This window comes from Periplaneta americana, chromosome 5 (genome assembly GCF_040183065.1).
Source record: "Periplaneta americana isolate PAMFEO1 chromosome 5, P.americana_PAMFEO1_priV1, whole genome shotgun sequence".
NCBI classification, from domain to species: domain Eukaryota; kingdom Metazoa; phylum Arthropoda; class Insecta; order Blattodea; family Blattidae; genus Periplaneta; species Periplaneta americana.
Window position 1 is genome coordinate 54,527,243 of NC_091121.1, and position 23,332 is coordinate 54,550,574.

At 35.4% G+C, this 23,332-nt stretch overlaps 1 protein-coding gene across 1 annotated transcript in view; it reads left to right on the forward strand.

Moving 5' to 3' along the window:
- LOC138700412 (uncharacterized) overlaps positions 1-23,332 on the forward strand; it is a 258,406-nt gene that overhangs the window by 94,833 nt on the left and 140,241 nt on the right. Inside the window, exon 3 of the mRNA XM_069827030.1 lies at positions 12,800-13,020. Within this exon, the coding sequence (XP_069683131.1) occupies positions 12,800-13,020 (221 nt within the window). The remainder of the gene's footprint in view (positions 1-12,799; positions 13,021-23,332) is intronic.

The window sequence follows — 23,332 nt, forward strand, 5'->3', positions numbered from 1 at the left end:
AATTGAATGTCCTAAGCACGGGATTTTAACTCCTTTCTCGGTTTCTTGTAAAATTCCCAATTTGTTTTAACTTATTTTGCAAATATTGGGTACTAGTCTACCAGAATGTTTTTACTTACACCGGTATTGATATATTCACATTTTACAACAAAATTCCGTATTAAAGACGGATAACATGTTTCCACACCACAAATCTTACATATACTTTATTCCATAATGTCTGACAGGCGACGTAAACATTGCTAGAAGGCAGTGGCGGTTCCTCGGAGGAGGGAAGGGAGGAACGTCCTCCTCACATTTTTCTTCTTTTGAAAGTAAGTACAAAATAAAATATGAGCCTTGAAATTCGAGGAAGATTAGATAATTTTTAAGTTCACAGCTATCAGAAAACCTCGGTTGATCGAGTTTTAAACGACGCGCGCTCATGTGCTACTACAAAACTTGAGAAATATGCGAGATTTTTTGTGTGGAGGAAAGGCAATCCTTTCCTCCTTTACTGCAGTTAACGCACATAGACAACGGCGTACTAGAGAAAGAATCAGAGTTTTAAAGCAAATAAATGAACGAATAGGGAGGAGATCCTCCTCTGAATCAGCGCATGGACGGGAAATAGTGTAGCAGACAGAAACCGACTGGTCGTGCAGCAATCATAGGATGTTGCATTCAACCAGACTATAACACATCTAGAAGGAGACACAATAAAAGCAGTTTTAACGCAAAGCTATGAAAGACATCATATAAACTTTTTTAAATTTATAAATCAAAATATATTATTCATTGCACTTTATATAGGCTAGTATTCATGGTTTGAAACTTTCGAGGATATTTGAAAGTAAAAGTCGGGTTTATAATATAATACAAAGAGGAAGTAGTTCTACTTTATTATCACAGATCTTTTTGGCCCCTGAAATTCACTTCCATTCATTGTCTACTAGACAGGGCAACAGCCAAGTTGTCAATTTTTATACAAATGTATTTGAAATTGAAACTACTCCAAACTACATTATTTTTAACATAAAACAATTAATCGACCATCGGCAGCTTTGAACAATAATGGTAGTATGATTTTACAAAAACTGACATTTTTCAAAAGCATGTGACACTGAACTTGTAAAATGTACGTACATGTGGCAACACAGACCACGTGGGTGGGGTGCAGTGTTCTCGCTTTCCTAACATTATTTCCCATTCCGATTTCCGTAAAACAGTTCCGGTTACGTGTTAGTAACTAGTCTCTTCCAACACGTGTGATGCTGTAGTGTGCGCGAAAAATGCTGCGAGGTTGTGAATTTCCTTTTAATTGTTAGTTTGTGCAATTATTCAAAAATGAATGGAAGTGAAAACATATATTTTGGACAATTTAGGAAACTCAGCTTACAAGAACAGATTATTGCTATATAAAAGGAAAGGCCAACCCTAACACTACCTGGTCTTACATGTATGCATGTAGGCTAATTTGTAGCATGTTTCATTCAAGAAGGTGTCATTTTGTGCTGTTAACTACTTTCCTCCTCTCAAGAAATATGCTAGAAGAAAGAGAGAAGGATAATTGCTATTTAACCAATGGCAGAGGTCTCATTCCAAGCTTATCTTGAAGTTGGGCGGTCTGAATCGTTCTACTAGTGCCCAATTTCAAGACAAGTGTGGAATGTGAGACCTCTCCCATTGTTAAATAGCAATTATACTCCTCTCTTTCTCTGCTAGCAATGTTTACGCCATCTGTCAGACATTACTGAACTAAGTATAGTTGCAAATATTCTCATTGTTTTGGAAATTCTTCTGCATCCCTAATAACACGAATTAAGAAAAATTGGTTTGTACAGAGAAAAAACTATTATTTCGAGGAATAAATGAAGAAGGAAGCAGTGGCAACCTTTAGCCTACCTATGGGACATGACTGCTTAGCTGCACATCTTGCTAAAATAAAAATAGATGAGATAGAAGAGGCACCATCTGTAAGCAGTCTGGATCGGTAATGGACTTGGACTACCTCCTTCACTGTACAGGACTTGACGCAGCGCAGCAAAACCAAGGAAATTTATCAGCTCTTTACTGGCCCGCCAGGAGCAAAATGAATTAATTTTTCTCTTGAATCGTTATGCTTATATTTCAATTTGATGACTTGCATCCTATTAATGTTTAATTTTATGTTTATTGTAGTATTGCATGTAATAAGGTACCATTTATAATAGATTAAGTTCCAAACAAGTTCCATACGTTACAACAACAATATCTGCTATGTCCGTTGGGTATGTCTATGCGCATCTTCTTCTTTTATGTTGTTGAAATAATGTATTTCCAACAATAATTTCATTTCTTTTACAGAAATTCGCCAAAGATTCTCCTCTGTCATTTCTTCTCCTCAATCCATTTCATTTTTATTGGGTTATTTTACGACGCTGTATCAACATCTAGGTTATTTAGCGTCTGAATGAAATGAAGGTGATAATACCGGTGAGATGAATTCGGGGTCCAACACCGAAAGTTACCCAGCATTTGCTCACATTGGGTTGAGGGAAAACCCCGGAAAAAAACCTCAACCAGGTAACTTGCCCCGACCGGGATTCGAACCCGGGTCACCTGGTTTCGCGGCCAGACGCGCTGACCGTTACTCCACAGGTGTGGACTCCTCAATCCATATTTTCCATCTTGTCCTATTACCGCGTTCCAGTCGCCCATTAGGATTATAAATGCTCCCTTCTTCTCCTTCTCAGCTATCTCTTCTATCTTGTTATACGTAGTTTTCTTAAACATCCTTGTCTGTAATGGTGACACACTTGCATTATTTACCAAAAATGTAAAAGTTATGGGATACAACTCTTCTGTACTTTTCGGAGTGGAACTCATGTTTTATAATTTTGTATAAATTTCTTTCACACGTACACATGCCATATCTCATGTGACTTACCGGTGCGATGGGATCCAGTAGCCAACGTAAGAATAAAACTCTCCTGCTCTTTGTGTGCCAGCGTTGAATAATTGCCTCGTCTCTGTTTTATATTACTGGCCGCCACTGCATCACGTCTGCAGGCGTGACAAGCCGGTTTAATTACTTTTGATATTCCAGGTCTAGAACAAAAGCTTCGTCCTGGATTTCATTTGGTTCTCATTGATTCGCTACAGCGTTTGACCATAGAGGCGGGTCTCTAAATTAAACGAATTGCTCTCTCTCTCTTTCCTGATTTATTGTCTTATAGGAGCGTGACTGATAATATTTGATGAGTGTACGTGCTTCATGATAACAGAGTTCCGGTCATAACCTTTTTGTTCATAATTACTGGATGAAATTAGCCAATCTTTATCCAGCATATTCTATTGCTATTAAATTATGTTCTGCTAATTGTATTTCACCTTTCAATAATTTTGTCTACATTTGTGTTTTCATTTCTTTCGTGTTCTTTCCGTTTCGTATACTTTCACTTCCTTATACACAAAACTTTGCAATGGTGAAAGAATTCGAATTAACCCTGAACTATTCGTTCCATAATATCTGACATGCGACGCAAACACTACCGGCAGTGGAGGAGAGCGGTATGATAGCTATTAAATCAATGACAGAAATCTCATTCCACGCTTGCCTTGAAGTTGGGCGGGGGTAGAACGCTTCAGACCGCCCAACTCTCCATCTCTGCCGGCAACGTTTATGGTGTACATCGTCTGTCAGACATTATGGAACAAAGTATAGGCGTCGTGGAAAATTCTAACGTAACTGGTGTCGCGGTATCAATATGTCCCCTGGTATTTTTTCTGTTTTTCAAGCTATGCTTACCTTTTTTAACCACAATGCTGCATAAACTACTTTAATTAGTGTTGTAAAATAAATACATTGCATCATACACTTCGAAGAGTAACAGCATTGAATTTAGAGACTTGACTCTGGAGGAGCTTCCTTCCTGGGTGTGTTTTATTTTAGTGAAGTTTTAAAATCAAATCATGAAGATTTTATAATCCAACCCGTGGTGCAAACAGCCCATGAAGGGCCAAGGCCGATAAGTCGGTTGCTGACCTCACGTCTACATGTCTCATCAGAGGTGAACGATCATCCAGCTAGAACGGAGGTATCGACTGGTTTTCTAAATCGGATTTCGCTACTTATCGTAGCTTCCCACATTTATGATGATGCTGAGTGAGCACCGGTTCCATTCATCATCATCATCATCATCATCATCATCATCATCATCATCATCATCACGGCATAAGCCTTGTGGCTCGTTCCGTCTTCAAGAAAACTGATCCGACCATCCCATCCGTGGCCTGCTGACATTTCTTCTACTACAGGTTTATACTTATATATTATTTGTAGTATACGAACTTTATCCATTCTTTGTATATGATCTTACCATCTTTGTCTGTATTCAATGATTGTTTCATTTAGACTTTGAATTTGCAATTATTTTCTAATATCTTCATTCCTCTTTTATCTATGAGTCTATAACCTGCCACCTGTCTCAAAAATTTCACCTCAGCAGCCTCTATTCTCTTCTGTTGTGAGATAGTCAAGACCCAAATTTCACACCCATAAAGCAAGGTTGGGCTCGCCATTATTTTCTAAAGTTTTACAATTTTTGAAAGTTCTTTTTATTGTACCACATAGTGTTTGGAATTTGTTCAATTTATTTTGCATACTGTATCTCTATTGCGGGTATACGACACAATGTAACCAAGATGATTAAAATCACTTTGTTGTTGGACAGGCTTATTATTTATGCAAATTTTTGCTCTTAACAGACCTGTTCCTCTAAGAGCCATTATTTTCGTTTTTTCATACGAGATTTGAAGATTATATTCTCTTGTAATATTATTTAATTCATGTATGGCACTTTGTAAATTATCTTCCGAATCTGCAATTAAGATCTGGTCGTCAGCAAACAACAATGTATCAATTTTTCTCCCTTTTATTTGAAAATGTGGTTCGAGCATAGTTTGCCATCGTGCAACTGCGCCATTAATATATATTAAATAGGATAGGCGGTAATGGACACCCCTGTCGTACTCCTAAATTAATATCTACTAAATTATCCTCTTCTGTGGATTTCTCCAATTTAAACTTTATATTTATATACATAATCTGTATTACCCTTATAAGATGTTGAGGAAAACCGTTTTTAATCATTTTTTCCCCATAGCAAATTTCTTTTAACTTTATCAAAAGCTTTTACATAGTCTATAAAAGCTATTAGAGTTGGTAGGCCATATTCTCGTCGTTTCTTCGTAAGTTTTGTTATCGTTAAAATACAGTCATTGTAGAAACGCCCTTTTCTAAATCCATTTTGTAAATCATGCAGTATAGTTTCTGAGATTGGAGCAGTTCTTTGTGTTACAATTTTTGCATAAATCTTATAATCAGACTTCAAAAGATTGATTCCTCTATAATTATCACATTTAGTTCGATCTCCCTTTTTAAAACTCGGGCAGATCGATGCAATATTCCATTCTTCTGGTAAATGTCCATTTTTCCAACACATGTTCGGTCTCCATTCACAGGCTGAAATCTCATGAAAAATTCCTTCCTGATGACGACTCAAACCAGCACTCATTCTGTAATGCGAGTCCTAAACACGATGCCTTAGCTTAGACCATGATTTTATGGGGCTGGACGAAGATTTAGAATCACCCTTTTAAAAATTACTTGTCTAATTCCTGAAAATGTTTTCTGTGTAAAATCAATTCACCAGCTATTTCTTCGTATATTTCACAATTTAAGGGGCTCAGCAGAATCCTGTTTTTGTGTTTTGATATGTGTTGCTGCAGGAATGTTTGACCACTTGAACCTATTCCTACCGCAGTATATTTTCTTTGTTAAAGAATTTTCACTGTTGTCCTGTTTTCATCGACTTTTTCGTTTCCTTCCTCTAGCTTAGAATATGAGAATAATAATCACTCTCGTGTAAGAGCCCGTTCACATGGTACAGAAATTTCTCGAAACTGGCATTTATTGGAATGAATTTCTCGCGGACAACAGTGTACACAAGGTTCGATTTTTTGCCGTGCATAATGAAATTTAAGCTGTATACGTTCACACGGTACGGGAATTTCTCGGAACGAGCATTTATTCTAATACATTTCGTACACATATCAGCGTACACACAGTTCGATTTTTTTCCCTATAGTCCACACCTGTGAAGTAACTGATAGCGCGTCTGGCCGCGAAACCAGGTTACCTGGTTGAGGTTTTTCCGGGTTTTTTTCTCAACCCAATATGAGCAAATGCTGAGTAACTTTCGGTGCTGGACCCCGGACTCAATTTCACCGGCATTATCATCTTCATCTCATTCAGACGCTAAATAACAAAAGATGTTGATAAAGCGTCGTAAAATAATCTACTAAAATAAAAATAAAAATATTTTCCATATATAACTTAAATTTTATTATGTAGTGGAAAAAAATCGAACCTTGTTTACACTACTGTGCGCAAAAATTCGAATCGAATAAATACCAGTTTCGAGAAATTTCCAACTGTATTAACCTAAAAATAGCCATTCCTGTCGTCTAATAATCACTACTTTTGCTTTCCGCTTCTGCTAACCACTTGCTTACAGTTGTATCACACTATGCATGGCCACCAACAGTTTCAGAACAATTGTCGTTCTCTAAATACTAATGCAACTCATGTCCTGGTAACACACAGACCTCAGTCGATGTTTCATTTTAATTATACACAACAATATTGATGGAATAACGATAACAGCTTCTCCGAATGCTCATGTTGTGCTATTTAGAAGGTATAGTAGATAGAGTAAAATAAATGTAATACTAGTATAAGTAAACAAAAATATAAGGACTATATTATTTATAAAATTGACTCCTGTCTGTATGATCCCAAAAGTCAGTTAAAGGTTAAATATGTTCTTGGAAATAAAGTTTTCACCACGTGTGATATCTTCTTCTTTTTCTTCGCTCAAGTATTAGATCCAATGAGCCGTTAGCAGCGACTGTGCATATAGAAATTGACACCTATCTTGACTTATTCTCGATTTTGAGAGTCTTAACCCTTTCTAACCCAAATTAAATTTACAAGCAATCCATGTTGAAACAAATAGCTGTATTAGGACCAATTCAGTGACCAAGTTACGGGAGTAGCAACATTTGAAACAAATGTTGCTAAACAAAACTCTATATTGATGAAAATGTATTGAAATAAAAGTTATCCAGCAAAATTTACCTTCATATGTAACACACAAGTATATAAATGCTATAAAGTTAATTATTGCCATATGGTATCTATAGGTAAGAAATAGTTAAGAATAGCTTGGTGTTGATTGTACATACGGGCCTAAATATACCCTTCTAGCAAACATCATAACAATGTAAGGGTGATCCGTTGATAAGCAAATGACGTCAGAATAGTGTGAGGTAACTTATTATCATTGCTAAGCAAGTGATGTGAGATGTTGAAATTTTTGTAGCATTCCATGTATTTGATATTCACGCATGTTTCACGTTAAAATCTTAGGCCTTATCGGAACTCAAACCCGGGCCGCCTTCCAGGCAGGATGAAGATCTGATCAGTCATCCACTGCACTAAATTGCCTTTTTACTTGTCCTGTGACGTGTACGTAGTGATCCTGCATGGTGCTGACCACTCGAGTCAAGGAGGCCCACCACGCCAGAGAGAGAAAGATTTGTACAAAGACATCTCCCCTACACAGCATTGTATTGCAAGTTGGTGAAGTAGAGGAGGTTAAATAATAGGAAAAAGCAATATTGGTAGTATTAATCTCGTTTTAATAAATTAGTAGTATGTGATGATAACGAATGAGCTTAAAGCTTAGCGAATTGAATATACTGTAGGCTACAGTACGTAGAACAACTGGTCGAAAGCCAGAACGCTTGGACATAAATAACAAGGCTACGCGTGAGACGAAGAAAGGGGTGCAGTGTGTCTCTGATTGGTCAGTTTTGTGCAAGTTCTCCCTTACAGACCTCTACAGACTGTTCTGTCGCTAGAACTACGAGTAAGAAAAGAGTAAGAATCATATTGAGATTACCGATTCAATTGCAGTCATTGCTTTCCGAGACAACTTTTTGCGTTTAACGTGTTTCAGTATTTTCATCCAATAGAATACCTTCAATATTTCACGTTGTGGGGGCTAATAGCAGCCGTAATCCAGTATCGCTTTCTTTCGGAGTTGTGCAGTTGTGTGTTTGAAGGATGATACATTTATATTAAGCAAATACGGTTTTCGATCATGCTGCGTCTTAGTGTTTTGTGTATCGTTACGCAAATTAATTGCGAAAATGTGAGGCGAATATCTATCAGCAGTGAGGTATGATTATCACAGTACATATTATGGAATACGTTGAATTGTGTGGGATGGAATGAGAGATCTTACATACTGTGTATAATAATATTACGAATTTTCATACCTGTAATTTATTATAAATGACAAAAATATTGTAATCGTATTTCCATGTATGTATGTATGTATGTATGTATGTATGTATGTATGTATGTATGTATGTATGCAATTTTGATGTTTTTATATCTTATTATAAACTGAGAAGGGAAGGGGAAATCCTATTGTTTTCGAGTGATTGAATTCTCCTGCAATCTTATTCTTAATTGAGTAGTAGTAGTAATAATAATAATAATAATAATAATAATAATAATAATACTATCAACTTCAACTTTTTCATATAATTAAAATTATGCCATTGAATAGCCTAGACCCTACTTGTTCGTTTAATAATTTGGTTTGATTTATGAAATTTAATAAACATTTTATGCACAGCAATGGACAGACATGTTTTATCCATGTATTCAAAAAATATCCACACGCAATAAATATAAAATAATAATAATAATAGTATTATTATTATTATTATTATTATTATTATTATTATTATTATTATTATTATTATTAACCATTTGACATTCATTCTTATTCCATTCCGTGCATTAGACACACTAAAGTCTTACAGAAAATACACGTAGTTATTTATCCTAATATTTTATTACACTCATTCCCATATGGAAGTTTCACGCAGTCACAGGGATTTCTTATTCCCTGCCGCTCTTTGTCATGTGAAGTTGAGAATTTCGACATAGTTCAGTTGCAGGTGAATGCAACTTTACTATTATTCACTTATAACAATAGTTATTGTAAAAATCACTTTCCATTATAAAAAAAACTAAAATTGACCAGTTAAAATACTGTGCTACGACTCTCATTTTTTTGTAGTACGTACAGTAGGCTGTTAGCACTGTTGTGAGAATAAAAAAGCCAGTTTCCGAAACTCTCAGTGGAATATAAATCAGTGAAAATTGTAAACCCTTAACCTGATAAGTGTTCGTCAGACGAGACAGATGATATTTGTTCGGTAATTCAGCTTTTTATTTTTTGTGCATTGTGTGTGACGCATTATTTGATTTGAATACATAACGAAGCGCGCCATGAAATATCATCACAGACCATTGATTGTCAATTTCATTGTGCGTAATAGCATATTGCAATAACATATTATACTGCTAGTGATTGGTTTCTTTTCATGCGACTCCCGCAAATATAGCGAATAAAGGGCAACGAGGGCTATTTTCGGTTCACAGAAGCTGCTCAGTGTTCCATCGCTGTTCTTTTTCGATAGTTTATTTTCGCAATAATTTATGAAAACTGTATTTCTTGTACGAAGAGTGGTATAAAATCTATAATTATTTTGATACATTATTTATCCATGTTATTGTGCATAACTTATTATATGGTAATTAAATTACCAATGTAGTTTAATGGAGAAAATGCTGAATCCGTTCTTTTTATATATTTTAGATAGAAAGTTGAAACATTTAGCATATATTTTTTTTTGCATAGGAGATACAAACCCTAGTTCTAGTACAAACCCTAGTAATGCCGCACTTCGATTATTGTGACGTTTTGTTAAGTGACTTAAGTTCTCAACTGTCAGTCAAGTTACAGCGAGCTCAGAATATGTGCGTCAGATACGTGTGCAACATTCGACTATATGATCACATATCACCGTCCTTCGCAAGTCTCTCGTGGCTCCGACTTAAAGAACGCAGAACTTTACACTCTTTGTCTTTACTCTTTCGAATTCTGCACACCTCAACACCAAATTAACTTTCGTCTCGTTTCTCTTATCTATACTCTAACCACGACGTAAATACCAGATCACTTATCTGTGGCACGCTAAATATACCTCTTCATAGAACATCTTGTTATTCCTCATCTTTTACAATATCCACCTCGCGTCAATGAAATTCCTTGTCACAAAGTATTAGGGGCTGCAAGACAACAAACACCTTTAAGAACAGCTTAAAAGATAACCTTATTAACATTTCACTCCAATCATACTGATTTTAACTATCACTGACTACACTGTTACTTTTTTCTTTAGACATCATCCTGATTGTGCTGTATTTTCAAAATTGTCTCATAATAATCTCTTTTTATTATCTAATATAATTTGAAATATATTAACATTCTATATATTTTAGTTTAATTCTGCTACACAGTTTATTTCAGTGTTTAATTAATAGTTCATAGTATTTTGTTGTTTAATTCGTAAATAACTCTTTTATACATGTAACTCTCATCTAAACCAAATTGTAAGTTCATGCATATGTATATACACTTTTTGCTGGTTGAGTGGAAGAGAAAGCCTTACGGCCTTAACTCTGCCAGTTAAAATAAATCATTATTATTAGTATTATTATTATTATTATTATTATTATTATTATTATTATTATTATAGATAACAGTTTATCTTACATCCTTTGACTACTGTATGCGTCCTGCTAAAGGTATTCACAAGCAGCTCTACTGGTGTACGTTATTGTCACATTATGAATAAACAATTCCAGTAAAATAAATTGATAAAGGTAAATTATTATTATTATTATTATTATTATTATTATTATTATTATTATTATTATTATTATTATAAACAGTGAAATATTCTACACATTTACTATTCTTACCATGCGTAGAAAATGAACTCGATGCCAGATACTCATAAATGCTGCTTATGTATTCATTATCATAGTCTTGCTCACAAATACCACTACCACCGCCGTTACCACAGCCACTATCACCACCGTCATAATGAACACTACAAATGCCAACATCACCACTACTACCAACACTGCAACCAATACAACCATCACAAACGCCACAAAGACCACCACTATCACCATCGTGTCTTCAACTATACATCCACTATTATCATTACAATCTCCACCATCAATACCACCATCATCAACACTACAACCACTACCATTATAACCACCACCAACACTGCAACCACCATTACCATCACCACTACCATTATATTTATCGTCATCAATAACACTACAATCACCATAAAAGTCACAACTGCCACCATCCATACCACAGCCAACAATACCACCACCATCAACACTACAATCACCATCATCATCACAACAGTCAACACCACCGCCACCATATCATCACTGCAATCATCATTAACACCACCGCCAACAACACCACTACCACCATCAACACTACAATCGCCGTCAGCATCATAACCGCCACTACACCATCATCAGTACAATTATCATTAACACCAACACCACCATCAACACTACAATCACCGTCTGCATCACAACGGCCACCAACATCATGACCACTACAATCATCATTAACACTACCGCCACCAACAACACCACCATCATCAACACTACAATCACCGTCAGCATCACAACCGCCATCATCAACACCACCACCACACCATCTCCACTGCGATCATCATTAACACCATCGCCACCATCATCAACACTACAATCACCGTCAGCATCACAACTGCCACCATCAACACCACCGCCACCACACCATCACTACTACAATCATCATTCGTACCACCGCCACAACACCATCGTGTCCACACCTGTGGAGTAACGGTCAGCGCGTCTGGCCGCGAAACCAGGTGGCCCGGGTTCGAATCCCGGTCGAGGCAAGTTACCTGATTGAGGTTTTTTCCGAGGTTTTCCCTCAACTCAATACGAGCAAATGCTGGGTAACTTTCGGTGCTGGACCCCGGACTCACTTCACCGGCATTATCACCTTCATTTCATTCAGACGCTAAATAACCTAGCTGTTGATACAGCGTCGTAAAATAACCCAATAAAATAAACACCATCGTCAACACTACAATCGCCGTCAGCTTCACAACTACCACCATCAACACCACCGCCACCACACCATCTCCACTGCAATCATCATTCATACTACCGCCACAATACCATCATCAACACTACATTCACCGTCAGCATCATAACCGTCACGAAAATCATGATCATTACAATCTTCATTAACATTACCGTCACCAACATCATAACCTCTACAATCATCATTAACATTACCACCATCATCAACACTACAATAATCACCAACACCACCGCCTTCAACACCACCACCATTATCAACAATACAATTACAATTAACACAGACACAAACGCCACCATAATCAGTACTACAATCACCATCATCACCACCACCGCCGTCACCACCTTCACAGTTACCATCAATTCTGCCAACAATATTAACACCACAGTAATATCAATATTACCACTACCACAATCACTATTTCCTTCATTATCATTACCACAACCGTTTTCATTATCATTAATCATCACTACCACTATCACCTTTGGGCATGATTTTCATCAAGAACATTACTATTGCTACATCGGAACATCATCATGACCTCACCATTAACACCGCCATCACCAACCATCTCAGTATTACTATTAGGTACAGTTTATACCACCGTTATTCTTATCATCTGTGAATAGCAGTGTGTAAGTCACTCTGTTCTGTTGTTGCAGTCTGGACGCGAGAGGGCGGTCGCTGGACCAGGCCACACACTGGGCGGACGAGCACGCGCTGGGGGGCCGCGCCTTCTTCCGTGTGAGCGACACGGACCAGCCGGTGGGCACGCACCTCGCGGTGGAGAACGTCCGCGACATGGACGCCGGATCTTACCGCTGCCGCGTCGACTTCCAGGCCTCGCCCACGCGCAACTCCGTCGTCAACCTCACCGTCATCGGTGAGTGGCAGTCACTGCTAACTTTGCTTTCTGTTTTATAGGATAGGCATCTCGAAGAGTGCATTGGGAGAAATGGCATCTTGCACATAGTTGACATAAAAAATATATCTATACTAATAATAAATCTGTAGCCGAAATTTTTCTGGTAATTTTCGATTTTCCAGAAATAATTGGTCCTAACATATACAATTAACCACTCTGAAGCCGAAAATCGCTTTTTTGAAATTTTTGTTTGTATGTCTGTCTGTCTGTGTGGATGTTTGTTACCTTTTCACGCGATAATGGCTGAACTGATTTCGATGAAAATTGGAATATAAATTAAGCTCGTTGTAACTTAGATTTTAGGCTATATGGCATTCAAAATACATTATTTAAAAGGGGGGTTATAAGGGGGCCTGAATTAAATAAATCGAAATATCTCGCTTATTATTGATTTTTATGAAAAATGTTACATAGGAAACGTTTCTTTAAGAATAATTTCCGATAAGTTTTATTCCTTGAAAAATTTTGATAGGACTGATATTTAATGAGATAAATGAGTTTTAAAATTAAAATAACTGCCATCTAAGGCGGTGTAATGAATTAAAAAACAAATTACTTCGTCTATAAGGGGCCTTGGCAGGCAACAATCGAAAGCTACGAAAGATAGCCTACAGATAATGTTTCTGTGTTTGTATGAAGTAATATCAGAAGCTAAATTAACCGATTTGTATAATTAATTATTAATTCACCATTGGAAAGTGTAGTTTCTCTAGATGGACATAATGCTATAATGTTATTACAATAACTTCTGAGTGAATCGAGGACAGGTAAGATTAAAATAGCTTCTTATGCACAGAAAACTTGATAGGCTATTCTGTACATTCGTTTCCTGTATTTCCTAAAATAATTTTTATGACCAAATGAGTGGTCTCTGGATCAAAATGATCGCATTTTAATTATGCAAATACAATTTAAATTAAGTAACATAATAAACGATTTATCCTTATATCAAACACGAATGTTCCTTGGATCAAATGTCCTATTTTAATTATGTAATTACTTTATATTTATTTCTAACGGGTGCAGCGGAGCGCACGGGTACGGCTAGTATATAATATATATAAAACACAATATTGTTATTATAGTGCCAAATATTTATTTTAAGGAAGTTGTTGGAAGGGAAATACTTTGCCGACAGAGGAAGAATTCTTCATTTTAATTTCTGTTGGAGGTACTGTCATATTATTTTAATAGCTTATTATTTTTTTGTACATGCCTAGTTATCGTAAATTTAATTTTTTTCCATTTCGTCTGTCCCCGACTTCATTAAGTTTGTAGCTGCCTTAAATCCATGTATTCCTCACTCCAGTGAGAGATACAAAATGAATATTAATACATGGGAAGTGAAAGGACTTCTTTTTGGCGCTAGGGGAACTTCATTTAAGTTAACCAAAATCATTCTCCTTTCTCTTAAATTTTCTAATGAGGACATTAACAAAATTTGTCTAATGGTATTGAGAGATTCATTATCAATTTTACACAATCACTTGTATAATATTATGTAATATTTTTTTCACTTCATTTCATTACTCTTCAATGTATTTTATCTCATGTTTCTCCGAAATCAAATTGTACTTCATTTTTAAATTTATCATTGTTCCGTATTCTCTCCACAATCATATTGTATTTTTAATTTAACCTCTGCTTTATATTCTGGATTCTAGTGGTCAGCCGTAGATTTAGGCCAGATGTCCCAAATTGTGGAATTTGTTGTACAAATCCTCGCCGGTCTCTGGGATAATGTGGAGCAATATTATTTTTATTCGCTCTGTTTGCATTCTTATTTGCTTCTCTTCATTAAGCTGGATCTATTGAGTTGTATTTGTAAATCTGAGTTTTTATTTTTCTCTTTCTCTTGTAACTTAGTATACATCAGGTCGTCATTTGTATTGACTTGATTTACTGTTATTTATAACGTTTAATTCTAGATTTTTTCTCGAATTAGTCTGTAAAAACTTCAATCTGCACATCTGTATTATTATGGTGCTTTTGAAGATTTTCTATTGAAACCTTTTCATATCGTTGTAAAAATTCTTTGTAGCCTATGTTAGTTAATTTTATACTTTCCTTAGACAAATTAACATATGTCACACGCTACATAATTGTAACTTCATTAAATTCCATACTAAAACGATATTTTTTAAGTGTTCTAGCAAAGGTTGAGCGTTTGTTTACTCTTGTCTATCTTGCTGTACACGCTGAAATTAATTAATGACATATCATCTTTCATTTAGAAAATAAAATTAGCAGTAATAAAAATGTGGCGCGGAAATAATATCAATGTAAGTGTTAAATTTGATGAAGCTACTAATTGAAATTCTCCCTTCAAAGTAGGCATTTTTGACATCGTCTTAAGAGACTCGCATAGAAAGATCTTTATTCAACTTTAATTAGTTTTTATATTGCGTCTTAATCCCTCTGTTGTGCGAATATTACGCAAAATATTATAGGCGAATTGCCTAGTTTCTGTTAAAATTTCCTCAACGAGCACGAATTAAATCTGTTTATTTTTTAAAATATATGTAGATCCAGGTTGTCCCGCGCCGTAGCGTTGTCGTGGTATAAAACCTCATGCCTTAGACTAGCGCTGTGGATTGAGCGCTGGTTCATGTCCTCAAGAGGAAGGAATTTTCTCTTTGAATTTCGGCCAGTATATAGGACCAGTGTCCACCTAACATCGTGGTGAATTTGGGAGCTACAATAGATAGAAAAATCCGGTTACTAAAACCAGCTATAGGGGAGAGTCGGGTAGTATCGGACATCGGGTAATATCGGACAGCGCGTTTCTTTCATCTACCACCATATGGTAGTACCTGAATGACATGGTTACGTTTATCTATGCGACATCACATAAACGTAACCGTGTCAATCAGGTACTATCATCGTGTGGTAGATGAAGGAAACTCACTGTCCGATATTACCCGATGTCCGATACTATCCGATTCTCCCCTAACGGTTAGGGGATCATCGTGCTAACCACATGATTGAGTGATGTTTCACCTCTGCTGAGGCATGTGGACTTGAGACCAGCAGCCGGTTATTCTTCCTTCGACCTTTATAGGCTTTCGTGCCACGGATTATTATTATTATTATTATTATTATTATTATTATTATTATTATTATTATTATTATTATTATTATTATTATGCTCAAATCTCTGTACCTCCACAACTGCTGACATCTTGATCTGTCCATTACTAGAGATAACATCTTAGTTACAATTCTCTGTCAATGAGGGATCTTCGAGACGTGCAAAAGTTGGACGTTTTTTAAATTAATTTATTTAGTTCACGACCAGATGCATATTCTGTCTAATTTATAATAAACGTAGGAGTTTCTCGTGTTAATGTATATAATGGGCTGCTAACAGTGAATAAATTACAGCCTGTCATAAGTAAATATGGCAAAAATAAATTCAATTCGTGGGATTGAAACAAAGCCCCCCCTATGATGTAGCGGTTACCACGTAGACCATGGAATACGTGCTCTGCAGGCTGATACGTGTGGAGGCGCAAAAATAATTGAAACATCATATTTTGTACTTCAATAGATGCATATCCAGAGCTATCTTCATAAATTTCGTCCGCTCGCACGATGTTTTACTTCTCCGCTTCTAAGGATGCCACAATCGGCTGATCTAGTACTTCGACTCTGCTTCCCCCCCCCCCCCCCTGTTACCTGACAATTCATGTCTGAACATTTTCCGTGACGGTCTCATGGCATACATTCGTTTGCAAAGATGGTTACATAGTTAACTCTAGATCAAGTTATTTTTCTGTGTAAACGTTATTTTAAATTAGAATTAACTGGCCATGAGCTTGAGGAACTTATTCATATACCGTATTTTCTCGAATAGTATTACGTACAAACGTATTTCATACAACACTAAAAAAATGGTTTATATATTATATATTAGTCCAGTTGATCGATCAAAATATTTAATCGGTTAACTATTTGACTTTTGATCGAGTTGAAAAAATGTTTTAATATAGATACTGTAATAGATAATTATTGTTAAATTTAACTTGTGTTCGGTGATAAGCATAAGTATTAAATTAATGTTGTATATCTGTATATATTTTATAGTTATATTACAAAACAACCATTTTAATTACTTACAACAAATTTATTATGAGGCTTATAATTTATTGTGTCAGTTTCTCCGGGAATTTTTGAGACAAACATAAATAACAAAAACTATGAAATTTCACCTAGTCAATACTGCTTCATCCATGATGTTAAACATGTGACTGCATTCACATGCTCCGAATTAAGTGCTGCTCTACTTTTAGTAACAATATTTCCTCCATCACTAAACACGAAAAAAAAAAAAAAAAAAAAAAAATCTGTGAAGCACTTCTCCACGATAGTTCAATTTAAATCCAAACGTTTCACCGAGTTTACCTCTCAAATTCTCATATGACATACCTCTCAAATTCTCGTATGACATAATGGAGTTTATACTTTTCATAAACCACAGAAAACCGATTTGTTTCTTTATCTAACTAAACACACAACCTTCATATATTATACAAACTCAGTACAGAAACTGCAACTGCAAAACTATAGCGGTCGAAACAGAAGACTGGCCTCTATTGTAATCACATTACAAGATTTTAAAAAGAAGTTACGCTCACTTGCACAGTGTAGACATGGCTATTTTAAAAGGGATGAGGGGGACAAATCCCAGAAAAGTATGTATTTCATATGATAGGAAGATGAGCTGACAACAAGGTGGAAGTTTTCTTGAAAAACCATAAAACATAATAAGGATTTCGCATTGTGTTTCAACTTTCAATAGAGGTAGATTAGGTCACTATCCTCATATTTCCATCTCTTTCTGAAGTGTTTGTGAAAAGATTTTCCCTACTTTACCTGGTATACAGTTAGAAAATAACAGCAGTCTTGTGCTATTAAGTAAACAATTTCCGAGAGAGAAATATTGTCGGAAATTTTAGTATGAGTTTGTATTAACAAAATAATAATTAATATCAACTATCTACAACCGATTAATTCTAATTGATTCGATCAATATATTAAATATTTTGATCGATTAATCTTACAACAGAAATTGATCGATTAATCTATAAAGTCCCACAACACTAATATAATTTGAGTTCAAATTAAGAATATTAGCTTACTCACTATTGTTCATATTCACAATGACATTCAACATTCAAACAAATGAGCATTCATTTTTTCATCCAATCAAGAATATTACTAATTATAGTTTACATCCACAATGACATTTAGCATTTAAACAAATCACCATTTCTTCATCATATCTGTCAACTCAGTAAAGCTTCCACGATGATGTTTGCTTAGAAACAACGTTATTATATTGAAAGCGAGCAGGAACTTGATCTTTGACCAGCGTGACGGAAGATATTTAATAAGCTATCAATCAATGCGTCAGCTGATAATTAGAGCCTATGTCAAATTAATTCACCTACAGTAGACTCAACCGAAACCGCTATAATGCCGACATGTTTAGACTTCTTAATGCTACTGCGGTACTATTTTATTGATAAGATTTTCATTGTCGAATATACAGGATAAGAAATTAAGCTGATCTCTGACCTCGTATTATTTTGACATAATCGCGCGGTATATGAAACCTAGAGCTGAAGGAGAGAAATTAAGACTTGCATGGCAAGCGTAGCCACCATATCGATTTTTAAAGCATCTTTAGTCCCTCTAAAGCACATTTTTTCATATTACTCAACGACATACTGAATGAAGAAAACTTGTCTAAAAAGGGACGAATTAACCTTTTATTTTATTTCAAGTAGAGACCAACATTATTACTTGCAGAATACATTAATTTTGTCCCTTCAGTAAAATAATCGTACACAATTTCGTACGACATAGAGTTCGGTCGTGCCTCGTACAATTAAAAAAAATAGTCGTATGTGTACGACTTTAGTCGTACGTATGACAACCCTGCCCGAGGCAATACCGCATACAGGTGACGCTGAAATAAAGACGTGGTTATTTATACGAGAATGAAATCAAGTTGGGCAAGCGTGACGTCATTTGCTTCAAAGACATGATATAAACGCAACTGAAATCGTGTCCGTAATTAACGCAACGATCTGCGGTTTTCACCATTATTCATAGAAGAACGGAATCTATTACAATGAACGATACTATCATTACAAGATTCTTCATCGAAGTGGGTTGCTGGGAATATGGTGTTAATTTGAGATAATTTGTCTTGAGCTATTGGAATACTAAATTCATTATTACGGAATAGGAACATTTTGACTAACACAAAGAAAATAGTCCATAAAACAATTGTGAAGATTATAATGCTCTATGGAGCGGAAACTTGGACAGTCAATAGAGTACACGAAGGAAAATTAAGAGTCACTGAAATGAACTTCTGGAGGAAATCATCTAGGTCAAAAAAAAGGAAAAGATAAGGAATACAACAATAAGGCAGATAATGAATGTAGAAAAAGATATAGTAGAAGTTATAAATGAAAAAAAGATTACGATGGTGCGAACATGTTAAAAGTATTGAAGATGAAATGATATCAAAGGCAATCATGCGATGGGAACCAGAAGGAAGGAATAGGAAAAAAACACCTAATGAAAATTGGATGGACGGGGTAGAAGGAATATGGAACTGAAAGGACTGCAAAACATTAGATAGTGAACAATAGAGGAAAAGAAAATAAATGAATGCATGATAATTGTTATATTATACTTTGTTTGGTTGAAGGAAATTACAGCACTATAGAAAGACCTATGATGGAAAAAGGTAACGCAGACAATATTAATTGTTTTATTTTATTGTCTTCCATTTCATAAACGCTGTGGGTCGACTTGCAATTCATTTGTGTTGAAAAAACCTAATATATAAAATCAACTGAATAACATTATCATTTTCCATAAAATGTACTTAGCATTTTTGGATCTGTTCAGATTATACAATATTTCATAAGCTTCACTAAATTATCGCCATTTTAGGTCGAACGCTGCCTTTATAAGACTACGAGATAGAAAAATATGCACGTATTAATATCTCGTTATTGAAGATTTCGTTCGACTTTCATCAACTACTCTACATTTTATTTGAATATGCAGTAAATCCGCTGGGAGCATGTTGTCGGGGTTGGAATACTTCCAGCATACATAATTTTATAGGTAAAGTCAGGGTCTCTCTTGTGGGTTTTCTGTGCCATGTTATAAAGTGGGTTATAGATACCTCAGATGCTCAGTTTTTATGTCATTGCTGTAGAGGACCGTAATATCCCTTTCTGAACAATATTGACTTGCATTTTATTACATATAACAGAAGTTAAATGCTTGGTATAAAGGCAGATTTTCTTTCTTGAAGGCCTTTATATATAGATTGTTTCATATGCTGCTGATATCCTTTCAAAGAGTTTAGTACAGATAAAATTCTAATAAAATCTCACTTGAAAGAACATTTTCCAATGATACTGTTCCATCAAAAGAAACTTTAGAGGTAAGTTCTCTTGAAATATATGGACCGCATGGGCTCTGTGTGAAGATTGCCTTTACAAAAACCTTTTCCTCTGCGACATTAATAGCAGATGATTCGTTTTAGGTTCAGAAGAGCAGCAGAGGTTTCGAATTTTGGTTCGTGTTGCGGAATATAGAAGTATTTCTGATAATGAGATCCGTCTGAAAGTATTTTTACTAAATTTTCTTACAATTTGTTGTCACAGAAACATTTATTACGTAGCAGGAAGTTATATATACTTGGAGTTTTGTAATTATGAAACTCATATAAACGTAATTACATCATTTCCACTTTCATTCTGATGTAAATTTGTATTTATAGTAGACCTAGAAGTCAGTCCAAACATCAGAAGGTAATTATTCTAAGAACTCTTTTATTACTTCGAAAAATATCAAGTTAATGAATCTGCAAAACTGTGTCACTGACTGGAAGCAATTCAGAGTCGATAATTTACAAGGAACTCCGTCAACTTATTAGGGACATCAAAAGTTATTTTCTTCTTAGCTATATCTACCAAGTAGAACGAACTCAATATAATAGAAGTGTTTTTAAAAGTTCATTGCAAAAGTAATTGAAAATATTGTAGGCATACGTCCATACGAGGCTGTTCCGAAATGAATTATTATACGAGTATTATTTTTTTTCTGTCATCAGAGTAGAAATATGCGATAATAAGTTATGATTCTCATTAGAGAAATATAGTCCTAAAAGAACACAGCTGCTTACGTGCAGAATTAACAGATGACTGACCATATATTTTTAGAATATCGTGCCAGCTATGGAGAAGTTTTAATAAACAATTTAAATATATATATATATATATATATATATATATATATATATATATATCTGTCCGTGTTCATTATAGAGTGATCGCTATTGAAAAGTTATTTTAGTATAAGGTCGGTAGCATGTTCCAGCAGACATCGTCTCGTTCCCGGTCATTCGTCCTATGCAGTATGCTGCAGTCTCATAAGAATGCTTGTAATCACCTCACATCGGACTGTCCGAGACAAAATCGTCCTGTCTGAGACAGAATGTCTGATGCAATGTGCTGCAGTCTCATATGAATGGTTGTAATCACCTCACATCGGACTGTCCGAGACAAAACCGTCCTGTATGAGACAATGTCCGATGCAGTATGCTGCAGCCTCATAAGAATGCTTGTAATCATCTCACATCGGACTGTCCGAGACAAAACCGTCCTGTATGAGACAGAATGTCCGATGCAGTATGCTGCCGGCCTAAGAACATATGTAATTCTGCAGAGAAATTTCAAAGTGTCTCTTACTGAGAAGTGTTCACGATTGAGAGATGTTCGTTTCACTATACTAATATGTTTATTATTTCTCAGGTATATTGTTATAAACATTAGCTGGAATAATATCACGACACTGATGCATACGTTAAAACTCCAAAGAGCAAAGTTCAGGGGCCACAATCTTGACTCAGTGTTTCATTTTGAAGAGATGCACGAGGCAAATGGAAAGTACTTAAATGTCAATAAAACTGGCTGAAATATGATAGATTAAAACCTTTACTATAAACACGGTGACATTATTTCTGAAGGTCCAAAATGTTCTGTTCTCAAACATTTATTTATTGGCGGGATTCAGTAAAAACAAGACACTGATTTTGATTTTCAATAGGCCTATTGAAATTCTGAAATTAAAAATAGTAAAAATGAAATTTTAGTTATGAATTACAACATACTTCAAGATGTGACTTTTTCTGTAATACAGGGTGGAAATGAAATAATCCTGCAGATTTAAATGGACGATAAGGTACACTTAAATCAATAAAAATACCTGTAATATTTTTTATGATTAAATTTACAGTTAATTAGAAAATTAAGCTACAGGTTACAGCATCTGACAACATCGCTGCTTACGTAATCTTCTTTCTTCCCCTAATACAGATACAAAAGTTCAACGAACTCAGACCTGTTTGCTAAGGTAAACTACTCCACCTTCCTCTCTCGCTACAACGTTGCAACCTAATCGCACCGTTCATTGTCTATAAATTAGTGCTATTTAAATTAAATTTATACGAAAACTCTCCACGATACTGAAATATGCCAAAGGGATAAATAATTTTTTATTAGATTTTCTGTCGATATGGACCAAAGTCACGATCCTGCTCGCATTAGTTACCGAATAAGAGGGTGTTAAACATTTAGGATTTTTTTTTCTGAGGAAACTATGAACTTTCCACCAATATGGCATTACATTTTTTGTTACATACAATATGAGTTATTCGCTCTGAAAATCTGCAGGATTATTTCACTCCCACCCTGTATATTTCACTCAACAAAAGACATTATTACAATTTGTCATATAACTCCACTAAAATTTCATAGTCTACAATTCTAGAGAGATGTCTGCACTCATTTTTAGTTTTACTCTGGAAGTACTTCTCAGGACTGCTAATCTTTTAGTGCTTGTTTGTTTTTTCGTAATAACTCGTACAATTCATGACATTTGGGGTTAAATTGTGTTCCAATTATCAACATGGATGTGAGAGTAGGAACATTTAACTCAGTCTTTTCAGAGGTCCAAACATTGTTCATCGTGAAAAATAGTCTTTCAACAGCTGATGAAGTGAGCGGTAAACACAAAACAACTTGTACAACTTTTGATTTTATAGAGTAGTCCACCTTAAGAAAAAAAACATTCGTCTTACGGGTCTTGGCTAGTACACTGTTGCCCAAGATGCCCCCTTTAGTAGAACGAGTGAGGTATAGTATCTCTATCTCACTCTCTTCCTAATACGTAC